The sequence below is a fragment of the Otolemur garnettii genome, unplaced genomic scaffold (genome assembly GCF_000181295.1).
Source record: "Otolemur garnettii isolate 467f Iridium unplaced genomic scaffold, OtoGar3 scaffold00003, whole genome shotgun sequence".
Classification (NCBI taxonomy): domain Eukaryota; kingdom Metazoa; phylum Chordata; class Mammalia; order Primates; family Galagidae; genus Otolemur; species Otolemur garnettii.
In genome coordinates, this window is record NW_003852398.1 from 19,622,171 (window position 1) to 19,637,757 (window position 15,587).

Sequence of the window (15,587 nt, forward strand, 5' to 3'; positions counted from 1 at the left end):
TGGTGTGCTGCGGTTGAAGCTGCAGGCTTCAGACTGCTTTATCTCTTATCAGTGGTCTGGCTTTGTGCATGACAAATTCAGAGGCAACTGTATAATTTTAAATTCCGATTACCATAGAGAAAAAGATGCATCTGACATCCCAATGCAGGAGCTTTGACTATTTGAATGGAAGTATGTTGGAACTGGGGGAACCTTCCACCAAGGAGATAGTGATGAAAGACCAAAGAAAGACATTTTATCTTTCAGATAAAAGGTCTGTTTTCTAAGGGTGTTTCTTTTATTATAACTTTTCCCCCACCTGCTACTGAGGCATCATGCAAATATATCATTCCAGGAACTGCTTCCTAATCCTTTAGGTGCCTAAGATTTCCTGGGGCAAGGGGAAGAGGGGAGAAGACTGTAAACTGGTCTTGTTTACAATCTAATGAAATGAGATTTTTGCACTTTTCACAGAGCTTTGAAAAATAAGTATCAGGGGCTGGAAAGGATCTGTTTGGTCCAAACATCATGCTACCTTTTTGCCTAAAGCAAGTTACTCTTATCTAGCTGCTCCTGTTCAGGGCAGTGTAGCCAATTTAATCCTCTTTCAGCTGTATCCAGATAAAAGGCTGAGGGGTTCCCTTAAGTGACATTGATTAGGGTCTCTTAAATGGTTGTTTGCATTAAAAAAATCTTCCCCAACACAAATACACTTACAAGAGTCATTCATAAATGATATTATTTTGACAATTTTGAGTAAAAGCCTTGGATTAGCAAAAGCTGTGTTGACTGATGGCAACGTACCCCCACAGAAGTAGGGATGTCACAATTCAAAGTATGCCCTTTTCTTGCGTTGTCTCTACTCAGAGAACAAAGACCCAGATTCTTGGAAACTAAACCGAACTGGCATAAATATGATTCCTCCCAGTAATAGCTTCACAAAAAGAAATTTATTTTTTTGTTCCTCCATATTTTAAGATGCTTCCTCTGATACAATTGTTTCTTGGTTCCACCAATGCCTAGTGTGGAGGGAGGAAGAAGTTAGTACCCCTGAGGTGTGGATAACTAAGGGGGTGTTCAGTCAAGATTGTGTCAGCAGGACCATGGAATAGGCATCTTGAGTATGGAAAGGTGAGGCGGAAACCTCTATATGTGAGGAGACAGCAGAAATAATCTCTTTAGGAAATTGATTCTAAATTTAAATCGTAGGCTCCCCTGCTTCCTTCTTCTCACACAATGGTGCAGACCCGAGGAAGCACCATCTTTTAAGGGTCTTTCCAAATGACTCTTGGAGGATCACATCTCTCCTTTTTCCTTTATTTCATCCTCTTTATTCCCAAGAATCCTCTGAGCCTATGTTTCTCTGACAGGTGGATCACTACCCCACATAGTGTAGGGTGGGCTTTCTGCATATAGTTTAAAGAATGACTTCCCTCTTACCTTGCCAAATATTTACATTCCCTAAGTCCATATGGAAATGTAGGCTGACTCTCTACCCTCAGGAAATTTGCTCCTTTTCCTGCTATATCCAACACATATGACAAATGACCTGCAGGTCAAGGGTCAGCAAACTTGTTCTATATAGAGCTATATATAATATATGGTAAGTATTTTATGATTTGTGGGCTGTGAAATCTCTAACACAACTACTCAACCTTGCTGTTGTAGTGTGAAATCAGCCATAGGCAACATGTAAGTGAGCATAGGTGGCTGTTACAACAAAACTTTATTTACAAAAATAGGTGGTGAGTCAGTCAGATTTGGTTTCCAGGTCATAGTTTGCTGACCCCCGTTCTGGGGTCAAACCTCAAGCGATCTTTGGTCTTATGGTTGCTAGATAGACGATGGAAGAAGACCTAACGGAAGTGAAAACCCAGTTCAAGTTTCTAAGATTTATTCCTTGGGCAATATGACAATTACAAAGCTGCCTGTCACGTTTCTACCTACATAGATATATGCCACCCCTCATAAGGCTTTTGAAAACCTCTGCAAACTCTGAATTTTCCCAAGACTGAACTTTTATGATTTATTGAGCACATATCAAATAGAATTAAATACTAAACATATTTGGGGATCAATTTTTAATTTATAAAAATCTTCTGAAGAGTACTAACATACTAGAACTTCGAGCATATTGAAGATTTGTTTGAACTCTTTGTTTGTTATGCCAGCTGCTTAATATACCCGAATGGGTGATTGTCTAGAAAATATTTATAAAGATTAGAAAGAATCTCATTTTTTAAAGTAGGGGCTAGCAGACTTTCATGTAAAAGCCATCCCCCCCCAATTCAGATAAAACTTTCTCTGATGACCACAGAAAAATATTCTAGTTGAAGGGTGTTAGGAGACAAAAGATGTATGTTGAGGAATTTAGAATATATTTTGCTGATTTCTACTAAAAGTCTGAACTGAAATACGTGATTTAACCCATACCAAATTTCCTACTTATTACTTGAATGAAAACCTGAATTTTATATCATGGCTATTGCCAATAGGGCCTTGGTTTATATTTTTGATTCCTATGATTATTTTTCTTCTTTTTTGTTATCTGATTACCTCTAGGATTAAATTTTGCATATGAGATCACACTAGTTTCTTTTTTGACCGGGGCCGGGTTTGAACCCGCCACCTCTGGTATATGGGGGCTGGCGCCCTACTCCTTTGAGCCACAGATGCTGCCCACACCAGTTTTTTTTTAATTAACATAAAAGTTCCAAGATGCTGATCAAGGTCTTATGTGATGACAGAACAAAAAGAGAGGAAAGAGGTTCTGGGAACCTTTTGCTCTCTCGTCACCCATAGATTATGTACTTGAGATGTCAAAATGCAAAGATGGTCTTTCTACTTAAAAGAAAAAAAAAAAGGACTACCTTTAGGTATTTACTCACAAAAGACCTTATAGCTAATATTGTTTATCTAAATGACATGGGGTAGGCCCTCCTAGTAGCCAAGAAGGGCCTTTTCTGGCTTGTAAAAACCCCATACATAATAATATTTAGGTTCCAGCAGCATGGCCCTACAGGATAGTAATACTACTTTTATTGAGTAATCTGATATCTTTTATGCTTTTCATTTTTAGACCCTAGTGCTGTAAACTAACCAATCCTATAGTCTTGTCCTTCTGTATGGGGATTTCTGCCTGGAGTGAGCCTGGCAACAGCATGGCTGGCCAGGCCAGGCCTGCCCATTTCTCACTTCTTAGTGGCCAAGCTTTCTTTTATATCCCTGTGTGCAAGCCTCAGACTGATGCTTGAGGGTCATCTAAAAACCATCAAATCTCTCATTCATCTCCTAGGACAAACCTTTCCCTGCTTGTGAAGTAAGAAACATTAGAATCTCATTGAGAGAAACAAAAAACAAGAAACAAAATCAACAGACACCACTCAGGCCTATAAATATCACTTCATTTGATTGTGGGGCTCTCCAAATGGCAACCTTGGACTCCAAGACAGTGACATCTCCGTGCTGGGCTTCTTAAGAGTCCGCATCTGTCAGCCACTTGGTTTGTCTGTTAGCTCTTAAGATGCCCAGTCATGACTAAACCATTCCCCACCAATCACCCAAAATAAACTACGGGTAACAACAAGATAAATAAGATGTGCTTCTCCTTGCTGAGTGCATTGACTTAAGGCATAGGCACATTTCCCCCTCTTTGAACAGAGATGTTGTAATCCCCTGTCCCAGCACAAGAGCTGGCCAGGGTGACCCTGGAGCATGATGATGAAGGTAGGTTGAGGAGAGGTAGCTGATGGCGGGAATTAGAGTACTGCTCCCACATATGGGGCAGTGGGTGAGGCTGGGCCCCGGGGCACACAGTAATTCTGATAAAGACACTTGACTCATTCTGCGTTAATGTTCAGTGAGCAATTCTGGCAACATGTAATATTTTAGATCTATGATTCCTGGAGAAAACAGTGGATTTAGGAATGTGAAGACCCTAGCACTGATAAAACATACAAGAAGATCAAAGCTAGAATGTTTGTGCATGCTTTTAAAAATCAAAAGCATGTCTCTACATTACCTGCCATTCCCGAGAACTGTGAAATGTGGGTTCCACATGCTGTTCTTAATTCAGCTTCCATCTTGAAATGGCTTCTGTTGGGGGAGGACTTCTGCTGTTAGAGATTTTTGATTGACCTGATCCTTTGGGGTTGGGATTTGTTGGATAAAGTCAGAAGTGAGAACATAACAGTTTGTGAGCTGCTTTTCATTTAAACAGGGACGTACACAGTATCACCCATTAATTCCTTGCCTGCCAGGCCACTGAGTAGCTTCCAGCCAATGGAGGAGCAGCTGTTATCTTATTTTGTACTGATTTACAGCTCCTAATTTGACTGTGGGAGAGCAAGATAGCAGAAGTTGGTGAGCAGTTCCAAAGTTGCTGAAATCCATCCTCCTCCAAGTACAAAAGCCTGATAGTTTGGCTACAAAGGGAGGGCAGCCCTTTTGAGTTCTTACGGCTGACTTGTATGAAATTGCCCCTTCCCTTACTTAAAGAGGGGGAAGTTGGCCAGCCTTCTAAGTGCTAAAAAAGGAAACCAAACCTCTGTTTTGATACAAGGTTCTGAGAGCTTGAGTGTGACTTGGAGATTCCCGCCATCACTCCCTCCTATTGACACAAAAGGGGACGATACACTATCAGTTGAACATGTGGGTGAACATTCTGTCAGTGTCCAAAACGCTGTGTGATTCTGAACAGTCTGGGGAACATTGGGCCTGAATTAGTGTTTAGACTTTTATCACTTGGGTGGTAGGGATGGGATGGAAAATGACAGTGGATATCACAGGGTCACCCATGGTTCCTTTTGTACTGAAACCTCATTTTATACAGAGGATATATATATATTTATTTATATATATTTATATATATTTATATCCACCCACACACGCAAACACACTCAAACATACACACGCACGCACACATACACGCACACTCACAAAAGGTCTTTGATAGGCTTTCTGTGTTCTAGTAAAAATAGCTGGCAGTCAGTGTCTGAAGCCAAAAAAGGCCTTTATGCTGCCAATAATGTCCACTATGGATAGTCTTTCAAAGGCAGACACTTGTGTTTATCTGACAAGTGGACCCGGTTCCTGCCTGGGACAGGAATAATCTCCCATTGGCGCAGACGCAGATCTCGAAGACCTTCTGCCTTGTTCCTGCGGGCGTGTAGGATCCATGAGGCAGTCTAGGTAGTTTGATTTTCGCAGCATCTAACTTAATCTAAAGAGAGTGAATAGGAAGGAAACAGTCAGTCAGAGGCTGTCATTTCTGGATAGTCACAAACAATACAAGGGCTCAATTTAACTTAAAATTATTCTTGGCATTGGGGATTCGAAGATAAATGAGACAAAAGTCCCTACCCTCAGAAGCTTATGTGCCAGCAAGATAATCTTGTGAAAGAAGTCACATAGACTACGAATAGAGTCCTAGAGTCATGTAAATGTGGAAATACCACGTTTAACAATTTTTTTTTTTTAACCATAGGACATCTCAGCTTCCAGATGTGCCCAGGTGCAAGGAGAGTCTTCAACAAGAATAGAATATGCAAGGGTTTTCAAGTTTTAAATGACCAGTGAGCCTTCTTTCATTTTTTTCTTTTTCTAAGAATTTATGTACCTAATATTCCATAGAATACACTTTGAGAAAAACATGCCTATAAAAATAAGCAGTGCTGGAAGGGATCATTAGATTTATGAATATAACTGATTCTTCCGTTCACATTCTGATAGCTATAAACTGCGTATGCAAGGTAGTCATGGGTTTTATGTGTGTGGTTTGCAGTTTGTGGCTGTTTAAAGAGGCAGTTGTGATCATCGAATGTACTATCTCTTTTAAAACAAAATAGCAAATGCAACACCAATCAAAAGGGGGGCTTTTGTATCCACAGAGTGAATGTACAGAAGCAGGTGGAGGCTGATAACCCTTCTCATCAAATGGAAGGAGGAATAGACGTTGGCTTTGAAAAAACAAACAGTTTTTTTTTCCCTCTTATTTTTATTCTTAAAGACAAGCTGACTTTAGAACACTTTGAAGGCATTTTTAAGTTTGCAATCAAATAATAAGTTGTTGTGGGGGGGGTGGTTTACCTTGTTTGCAAAAACTCAAGCAACATTTCTGTTCACCCAGCTGGGAGTGTATTGGGGTAAGAGAACAAATATCTGCCATCCTTCATTCTCTTGTTGCCTGGGCTTACCCTATTAAGTTTTGGCTTGTTCTGGTTTTGAATAGCTGTTGGATCTGATTCTCTATTCTCAGTGAAAACAGAAATGTTCAGGATGAAATAACTACAAGTAAATTAAGTTCATCTTCAGCCAGATGTGTGTAATATACAGCCTAATTATGCTGGCTAGCTGAATCTTATTTTAAGGTGACAACTGAGAGAGTTTGAAAATAGCATTCATTTTTCCGGTCATATAGTTCTGTATTTGGAATACATGCCATTATCTTACTCCTTTACAAATAATGAATCATAACATTTATGTATTGTGGGTTTGGCTTATAATCATGCTGTTTAATTATTTGTTTTGGACCAAAAGCCTTCTGCTCGGCACCTTTCACTGATACAGTTAGGTACCACCTCTGTGGCAAACCAGCTATGGGCAGGGTTGGTCTGCTGGAACCTCTGTGGGCTTCTGTCCTTCCCAGCCCTCACCTCTCCATCTTTGGACTCCAGTCTCAGCTCTGTTCTGCAGGTGGCTTCCATGTTGCCAGCTTCTGCATTGATTTCGACGCCCTTGGGGGCCTCCATCACCAGAGACCGGGTCGGGGATTCCAACCTGAAATACACACAAGGCTGAGATTAAAGATTCCATTTCCTGCTTGATAAATTGAAGGGGAAGTTCACGCTCAGGGCACTGAAAAAGCATTTCAGTATTGACCAGGAAATGATTCTAAGCTTTGCATTACAAATGAGGTCAGCTTTAGGAGAGAGAACACAACAGGTCTAGACTTTATCGTCATTGCTTTATACTGAGGTTGCAGGGGAGGTGTTCTAGGATCCTGAGTTCATTTTATCTTACATACCATTCTTGTTTTACTGGCATAATTAACCAAATTCTTAGATATGCCTTTGTTAAGTATTTAAGCCTCTTTTTATATATATTTAAGACTGGGGCAATCCCAGGTCTAAGCCGAGCTTCTTGGAATTGATAGGTATGTCTGCTACTCTGTCCTGCTTTCTGTCTTCCACGGAATCAGAGGTGAAGAAAGTAGATCGGTGAGTCAGACATGGCGGGAATAAAGCCATGCAATAGCTACTATATGACTGTATGCGATTATTTCTTCCTGTGTGTCCTCTTTCCTTTTCTTTCCAAAATTTCTTAAAGCCTCAGTTTCCTCATCTACAAAATACTTCAAATGCTGCCTGATATGTTGGAAATGCAAACCTAACTTAAATATTACTGCCACTAGTATTATCATACCAGCGAATCATGAAGAAGTCTGAGGCATTACCCATCAGAGCAATTGTCAAAAGCAGATTCAGAACAGATCACTCGTTGCCAGGGGCTGTAGCAGGTAGGGTGGTTTGGCTGCAAATGGACAGCATATGCAGGGGAGGCTTGGGGGATGCAACTATTCTGTATCTTGGATTGCAGTGGTGGTTACATGTCTCTGTGCATTTGTGAAAACTCACAACTGAGCAGATTTTATGGTTTGTAAGATAAAAATGAAAAGAATCAGCCACACTCTATGATAATTATGATGACATAACAGAGGATACTACTTCGTATAATTTTTTTCTTAATTCATTTGATGAATAAAATATTAACTGAAACTCAACCCTACCCTGAATATGCTATATTTTAATATTATTACCGAAGAGGAGTGTATGACGATCCTCCTCTTTGTTACAAAGAAAGTACCCCAGCGTAGGAAGCAAAGGCCTCCACAATGGTTTTCAAACCATTCTGCCTCAGACTAGTTACTACAGAATTATTTCTAGGTTTCTAATTTTTAGGCACTTCGAACATGTTGAGGAGGAACATTATCCTCTCTGCCCTCTGCTGACTCCTGCTCTGTTTTCACCACTCCCACTCCCACTGGGCAGTACGAACTCTTTTGGCCTCAGTAAGTGGTGAGAAGAACAAGTTGAGAGGTGGGCTCCACCACGGAGCACTCCTCAGCCACACACACAGACGCCAACAGTGGGCTTGTCCAGCCACACTTCTCAGGTCTGGGTTCTGGATGATTGTTTCCAGGCAGCAGCCTTCCTCCTTGAGTTGTTTACTCCTGCAGTGACTCAATTAGAGTCTTACAGAGAAGTGACAGGCCTACAGTACTTAGGAGTGACTGGAGCTTCTATTTAAGGAATCGTTTCCTTTCTGACCTCACCCCTCCATGTGTGGCAAACCCCTCTACCCCTCTTCCTTCTCACAGGACCCTCACCAGGTTGTCGTGAGCCAGGTGTGGCTCTGCCTGGGAGGTTTACTTCATTTGCATGGAGTTATTCCTACAATGATGTCAAGTGCATTGAGGAGGAGGTCTTGTTAGGGCAGTAACTTCACCAGTACCATCTTGCCTGCGACCTTAATCCAGCTCAGTGGAACTCTCCTGTGCTCCTGACCTCCCGTCCCTTTTGAAATATCAAGATGGCTTTGTGTCATTTTTATTTTTCTCCTACACAGTCTGGTTGACTCCTATAAAATCTCCTATATTCTGAGATTGCTAACTCTTTTGTTTTTGCTAATGTTGATGCTCTTTGTTGCATGAGCTTCCTTACATTCCCTACATTAAGGTCATGAGGCTCTTCTATCTTATTTTCAAAGGTTTTGGGTCTTTTCATTAACTCTCTAATGTATCAGGTATTCATTTTTGTATATGGTATGAGGTTGGGGTCTAATGAAATGCAGTTTTTCTCAACATATGTTGAAAAGTTAATATTTAGTTCCATTGTATATGATATTTCCATACCTTTCTGGTTGTTTCCTGGGGATATTTAGTGTGTCTCATTTTTCTATTTGTTTATTCCTGTAAAAAGTTCTTTAACTATTTTAGCTTATTAGTTTTTAAATTCTGTATATTTCATAAGGCAAGTCCTTGTTTTTTCTCAAGAATATCTTAGATAAATTTTCAAACGAACTGAAGTTTCATGAAGAAACTGTTAGAATTTTGATTGGATTCACATTCAGTCCATGAACACTGTATCTGTCTCTAATTTGTTATGCTTACTTTGATGTATTTCCATAGTTTAATAGTTTTCTCTATATAAGTTCAACTACGGAAAATGATATTTTTAAAAAAGTATTTCTCATACTCTCATATTCTTTTTTTCTGGAATATCAATATCCAACTTATTATTACTATTATTAGTTTTGGTATTTTAATCTTATAGTCGACACTGAGGTAAATTATTTTTTATAATCTGTATACAGATTATTTTAGGTTTTCATTGTAACCATTAATTATTTTAATTTATAATAGTTTTTGTGTTTTTTTTCTTTTCTTTTTTTTTTTTTTGCAGTTTTTGGCCAGGGCTGGGTTTGAACCCACCAACTCTGGCATATGGGGCCGGCGCCCTACTCCTTTGAGCCACAGGCACTGCTCCAAATTCATAATAGTTTTATAATGTTTCATTTCTTAGTCCTTTTAATTCTTTCTCCTTTTATACTTTACTGTCTAGGACTATCCAATGTTTTATTATAGCATTATTGGAGCTGCTCCAAAATATGTATCAATGTGGTAAATACTGTAGATTTGTATATATACATACATATATATATGCAATATATATATATATATATAAGCACTATTTTCTTATGTCTCCTATGACATCTTTTACCTGTATACATTTTTTGATGTGATTATTTTTAACATGCCAGAAGTAATAAGTATAAAAAATAAAGAAGTAAAGAGATGGAAATCTTGTTTCTTCCTAACTTAAAGAGAAAACTCAATAATTTAACATTAAGAATTTTTTTTTTGCAGTTTTTGCCCAGGGCTGGGTTTGAACCCGCCACCTCCTGCAATATGGGGCCGGCGCCCTATTCTTTGGGTGGCGCCTGTGGCGCCACCTAACATTAAGAATTTTTTATTGTTGTTCAACATTTTTCCTTCCCTAAATACCTCTTAACAAGATAAGGTACATAGTTCCCATCTCTTCTTATTCTGCTAAAAGTTTCTGTAATTAATAATGTGAATTTCATCAATTATTTTATTTTACAATATAGCTATATTATGGTGTTGAATTATATTTGGCATTAACCCAACTTTGTCCTTATGTATCATTTTTTCTATATTTTTTCAAAACTAGTATTTTTTAGGATTTTGCACTTATGGTTATAAATGAATTTAGCCTTAATTATTCTATCTTACTTTTGTCAGGTTCTATCACTTTTCCATAATTCAGAATTATTTATGAACGATTAGAATTATTGCCCCCTTTATGTTTAAACTTACTGATGAACTCTATGGGCATAAAAAATATACCTTATTTCCATTTAAAAAAACGCCATCAACTTGGTTATATGTTTTTCCCTTGGTTGTTTTTTAAGTTATCTTTTTTTCTTCGTATTTTTTCATGGTGTATAAAAGTTTAGTTTATTGGAAAAGTTCCTCCTTTTTAATATCCTTTTTTTAATAACCTCTTTTTTTAATGCCCCCTGCCTTTGTAGCTTTATCTTCGTTTTGTTCCCAATGTTTTTATTCATGCCTTCTTTTTCCTTTGAACAGTCCTGCCAGAAGTTCATCAGTCCTTTCAAAGAGCTGACTTTTGGTTTTGTTAGTCTGATCTATTTTATGTTTATTTCCAGTTCTTGAATTTCCCTTTGTCTTCTTATTCTAGGTAAGTTAGGAGACTTCTCCAGGTCTAAGATCTAAAACATGCTGCTTTGCTAATTTTTGCCTTTCCTAATTTTAATGTATGCATTTCATGTCATGTATTTTTCTTTGACAGCATTGCAAAGGAGTACTTATAAAATCGGAATAGTTATTTTCCAATGTTGACTTCTCTTGTGGCCTATGAGTTTCAAAGAAGGGTAATCCTTAATTTCTTAATAGACAACATTTCCTATTATAGATTTCTAGATATTTCTAGTATATGTTTTCATCACTGGTTTTGAATTTTTGAACCTTGATTTTTTTTTTTTTTTTTGAGACAGAGCCTCAAGCTGTCCCCCTGGGTAGAGTGCCATGGCATTACAGCTCACAGCAACCTCCAACTCCTGGGCTCAAGCGAGTCTCCTGCCTCCGCCTCCCAAGTAGCTGGGACCACAGGCACCCGCCACAACGCCCGGCTATTTTTTGGTTGCAGCCGTCATTGTTGTTTGGCGGGTCCGGGCTGGGGATTCGAACCCGCCACCTTAGGTGTACGTGGCTGGCGCCTTAGCCGGTTGAGCCATAGGCGCCGAGCCTGAACCTTGATTTTGAACTGACAATCTTATAATGGTCAGAGAACCTTTTCTGTATAAAATCAATTCTTTAAAAATTAAGACTAACTTTTTGGCCCAATATGTAACAATTTTTATAAATATTCCTTGCCTGCCTGAAGAGAATCTGCTTTCATTTTAGGTGCCATGTTTTTATATATGTCTTATTAATTCAGTATTTAATTGTTCAATTTTTTATGTCCATATACATTTTTAACTGTTTGATCTATCATTTACTAAAAGTGGTATGTTCTTACATGTGTATCAGCTAGAATTGTTCTGTCTTCCTTATCTTACTAGTATATAGCGATTGTCTTTATTTCTTGCAATGCTTTTTGTCTTAAGATCATTTGTCTGTTAGTATAGTTGTCCCATTTATTTCTGTTATTTGCCTTGGACACATTTTTCTAGACTTTTAAATGTCAACCATTCTGTATGGCTATGTTTTAGATATGACTTTCATGTAACTGAATTATTAACAAAAATTCAAATCACTTTTTATTGAGGTAAAATTTCCATGCATTGAAATGCACCAATCTTAATGATACACTTCAATGAATTTTAACAAATGCATAGTTTCGTATAATCACCACTCCATCCAACATCACCAACCCAAAAGTGACCTCATGCTTTTTTGCAGTCATACCTCCCACCCTCCAAAGGCTCTTCTGATTTCTATCACGACAGATTGGACTTGCTTGTTTCTGAACTTCACATAATGAGAATAATAGGTTTTATTCTTTTGTGAGACTTTTGAAACTTGAGATTCTTCCACATGACTGTGTTCAATGCTGTTCATTCTCTTTATTGCTTCATATTGGTCAATCGTGTGACTAGACCATGATTTGTTTATCCGTTCAACTGTGAATTGACATCTGGTTGTTTCCATTTTGTGGCTATTTTGTACAAAGTACTGTAAACATTCTTAGATAAGTATTTTTGAGGAAAAGTTTTTACTTCCCTTGAATAAGAAGCTTTGAGTGAAATTACTAAGTTATGAGACGGGTATGTCTCTAAAAAGTGTGGTAAGGCAGCACCCAAGATGGTCCCAGTGATCCTGGCCTCCTGGTATTCACGTCCTTATGTAATTTTTCCCCCTGGATGGGGGCTGGATGTAGTGACTAACTTCCATACAAATAGAATACGGCCAAAGGAATGAGCTGTCACTTGAAATAATGATACAAAAAGATTGTGGCTTCAATCTTGGGCTCATTTTCTCATCCTCACTCTGAGAGGAAGCCAGCCCCCATGTTAATAGCTGCTCTGTGCAAAGGCCCAAGAAACTGAGAGTCGAGGAACTAAGGTCTTCAAGCCAACAGCCTACAGAGAACTGAATCCTGCCAACACTCACGGGAATGTGTTTGGAAATGGATCTTCCCTAGGGCAGGCATTTGATAAGGTCACAGCCCTGGCCAACAGCTTACATGCAACCTCCTGGAAGATCTTGAGTCAAAGGAATCAGTTGAGCTGCAACTAGACTTCTGACTCACTGGGGTAATGTGTTACAAAGCAATAGATTAATAATACAATAAGAATTTGCCAAATTTTTAGTGGCTCATAGAAAGGTAGTTTATTATGGTTTTCACTTCCCTGATGACTAACGGTATTTAACACCTTTCCATGGGCCTGTTGGCTATTCAAATACCGCCTGTTCTTCTGGAAGGAGTCTAGCTAAATCTTTTGCCTACCTTTGTTACAATTAGGCTGTTCAAAATTTTGTCATATATCCTGGTAAAAATTCTTTTTCATGTATTTCTCTCTCAGTATTTTCTCCCAATTCATGACTTGCCTTTTTACTTTTTTAGCAGTGCCTTTTGATGAGACGTTTTGAATTTTGATTTTAATTTTGATAAAGTTCAATTTATCAACATTTTTCATGTTTAGAACTTTTATGCCTTCCATAAAAAACTATTGCCTACCTCAAGGTCATAAAGATAATCTCCTGTGTTTTCTTCTGGAAGCTTGATAGTTGTAGCTTTTGCATCTAAATTCGATTCATTATGAATTAATTTTTAAGAAGAGTTTTAGGTTCATTTTTCCCCATTAGGTTTAGGAAGTTGCTCTTGCATGATTCATTAACCTTTTGCCATTGAACAGCACTGATGCTTTTGTTGACCATCAGTTAACTATATGTGTAGAGCTATTTCTGAACTCTTTTTCTGTTCTATTTATCTATTTGTCTAGCCTTGTGCTAATACTTGGTTTCATTGATTACCGTTACTTTAAATCTTAAAATCAAGTAGTGTGATTCTCTTAACTTTTGCAAAAGAAAACAAATTATTCTAGCTACTCTAGGTCCTTTACTTTTCTGTATAAATCTTAGAATTAACTTTTCGGTTTCTAAAAAATTACAAAGCCTATATTGTGGTTTAGATTGAAATTATGCTGAATTCATAGATAAATTTGGTGGAGAGGTGATCTTAATATTTATACTTTAAAGGATTTTTTAAAATCTGACTGTTCAAATTTACTATTGATTTATGTTATTTTTTGTATCATGATTCTACATTATTTAGTCCTACAAGACTATTGCTTACACAGTCAATGTTTATATATATATCCATGTATTTACCACTGTCTCATCCCTTCTGTTATTTTAGACTTTCTATTTTTTTTTTTTTTTTTTGGTTAACATCAAGAAAGTCCTTGATATTGTCTCTTAGTGAGGGTCTTCTGGGGTAAGCCTTCAGTTTTGTTGTACTGGAATAAACCTTTGATTTGTCCTCCTTTGTGAAAGGAATTTTGGCTGGATGCAAAACTCTATACTGACAGTTATTTTCTCCTAAGAATTGAAAATACTATTCTTCTGTATTCTGGTTCTCGTTGTTGTGATTAAGATATCAGCTGTCAGTCTAACTTCAATCTTAGAACTACTATTTGGTTTTTTTCTCCTACTGATTTTCAATTTTGATCATCTGTGGTGTCATTCTGATGTGTCTAGATGTGGGTTTCACTTTATTGGCTCTCCTTGAATTTTTTTTTTTTTTTTACTCTAAATTTTGTCTTTTGTCTTTCATTATTTTTAGGCAATCATACTTAGCTGACACATCTTTGAAAACCATTTTTGGTCCATTCTTTCTCTCTCCTCATTCTGTAACTTGGATTAGACATTCTCACTCTAGCATCTCTGTTATTCTGCCTCTCTGTTTTCTGGATGATTATTTGGATATATTTTCATGTTGATTTATTTTTTTATCTTCATTTCTCCCTCATCTATTGTGATTTTGCTTTCTGAGATTACATTTTCATTCACTCATTCATTTTTTGTTCCTTTTTACATAGCAAACATATTTCATATTTTTTCTCTCCTAATTCCTATATTTGATACCTCCAGGGGTATCCAGAGAACTGGCTACCTTGTTCTCTTGTGGATAGTGCCTTGTTTTTGAGTGTGTATTGTGAGTTCATTTCTTGGATTTTTATCTGCAGGAATTATTTTAAACCTGCATTTAAGGTGGTTTTCTCTAGAAAGGATTTGCATTTGTTTCCATGAATCACTGGTGCTACCCTCATCTTGGGTCCATTGTAGATTAATTTCTTTGCTTGAGGTTTCAGGCCAATGTACGTAATAATGAATTCAGACTACAAACCAGATTGAGGGTCAGGTTGAAGTTATCAAACTGTGGAGAGTTCTTTTTTTTTCTTTTCCTTGCTGTCCTCTGGGTGGAAGGGTAGAGTAGAGAAGACTAGGTAGGTCGAATTCTATTTCATCCTTACCCTGAAGAGTTTGGTACTTTGGAGTTCCAGTTTCATCTTTGAGATCTCTTAATACACTCCTCACCACAAAGGGCCCTGAGAGTTGTTTTGTTTCCATGCCCCACTAGGCTGTGAAAACCAAAGTTGAATTTCCTTCAGGTCAGCAAAATCTATAAAGTTAAAGCTGGCCTCAATGATTAGATGACTTCTCTGGGTTCCCATAATTCTTTAGGGTTAGAACTCTGAAAATTTTAACAAATTTCCATAACATCAAAGTGACTAAAATATTTGTAAAATATACAGGATCCCACTGAACTAATACCATTTTGTGCTTTAGTGTGATACTGTTACAGAATTACGTGCTTATGACTTATGACATTTTGTAATAGAATGTTGGTATAGATTTCCTGTTTATTAAAAAGGAGTGTTATTTGTGTCATTATTTGCAATTTGCATTGTTTATATGTAATTCTGTGATATAATAATATCATACTGAAGCATACAAGGGCATTACTTCTGCTGGACCCTGTATTTTCTCCAGTAATTTT

At 37.7% G+C, this 15,587-nt stretch overlaps 1 protein-coding gene across 1 annotated transcript in view; it reads right to left on the reverse strand.

Moving 5' to 3' along the window:
* Window positions 1–4,804: 4,804 nt before the first annotated feature.
* Window positions 4,805–15,587, reverse strand: part of SGCD (sarcoglycan delta) — a 404,526-nt gene continuing 393,743 nt past the window's right edge. The window contains exons 8-9 of the mRNA XM_003782008.2: window positions 6,633–6,756; window positions 4,805–5,200 (exon numbers count right to left, since the gene is read on the reverse strand). Of these exons, the coding sequence (XP_003782056.1) occupies window positions 5,027–5,200; window positions 6,633–6,756 (298 nt within the window). The 3' untranslated portion in view covers window positions 4,805–5,026. The remainder of the gene's footprint in view (window positions 5,201–6,632; window positions 6,757–15,587) is intronic.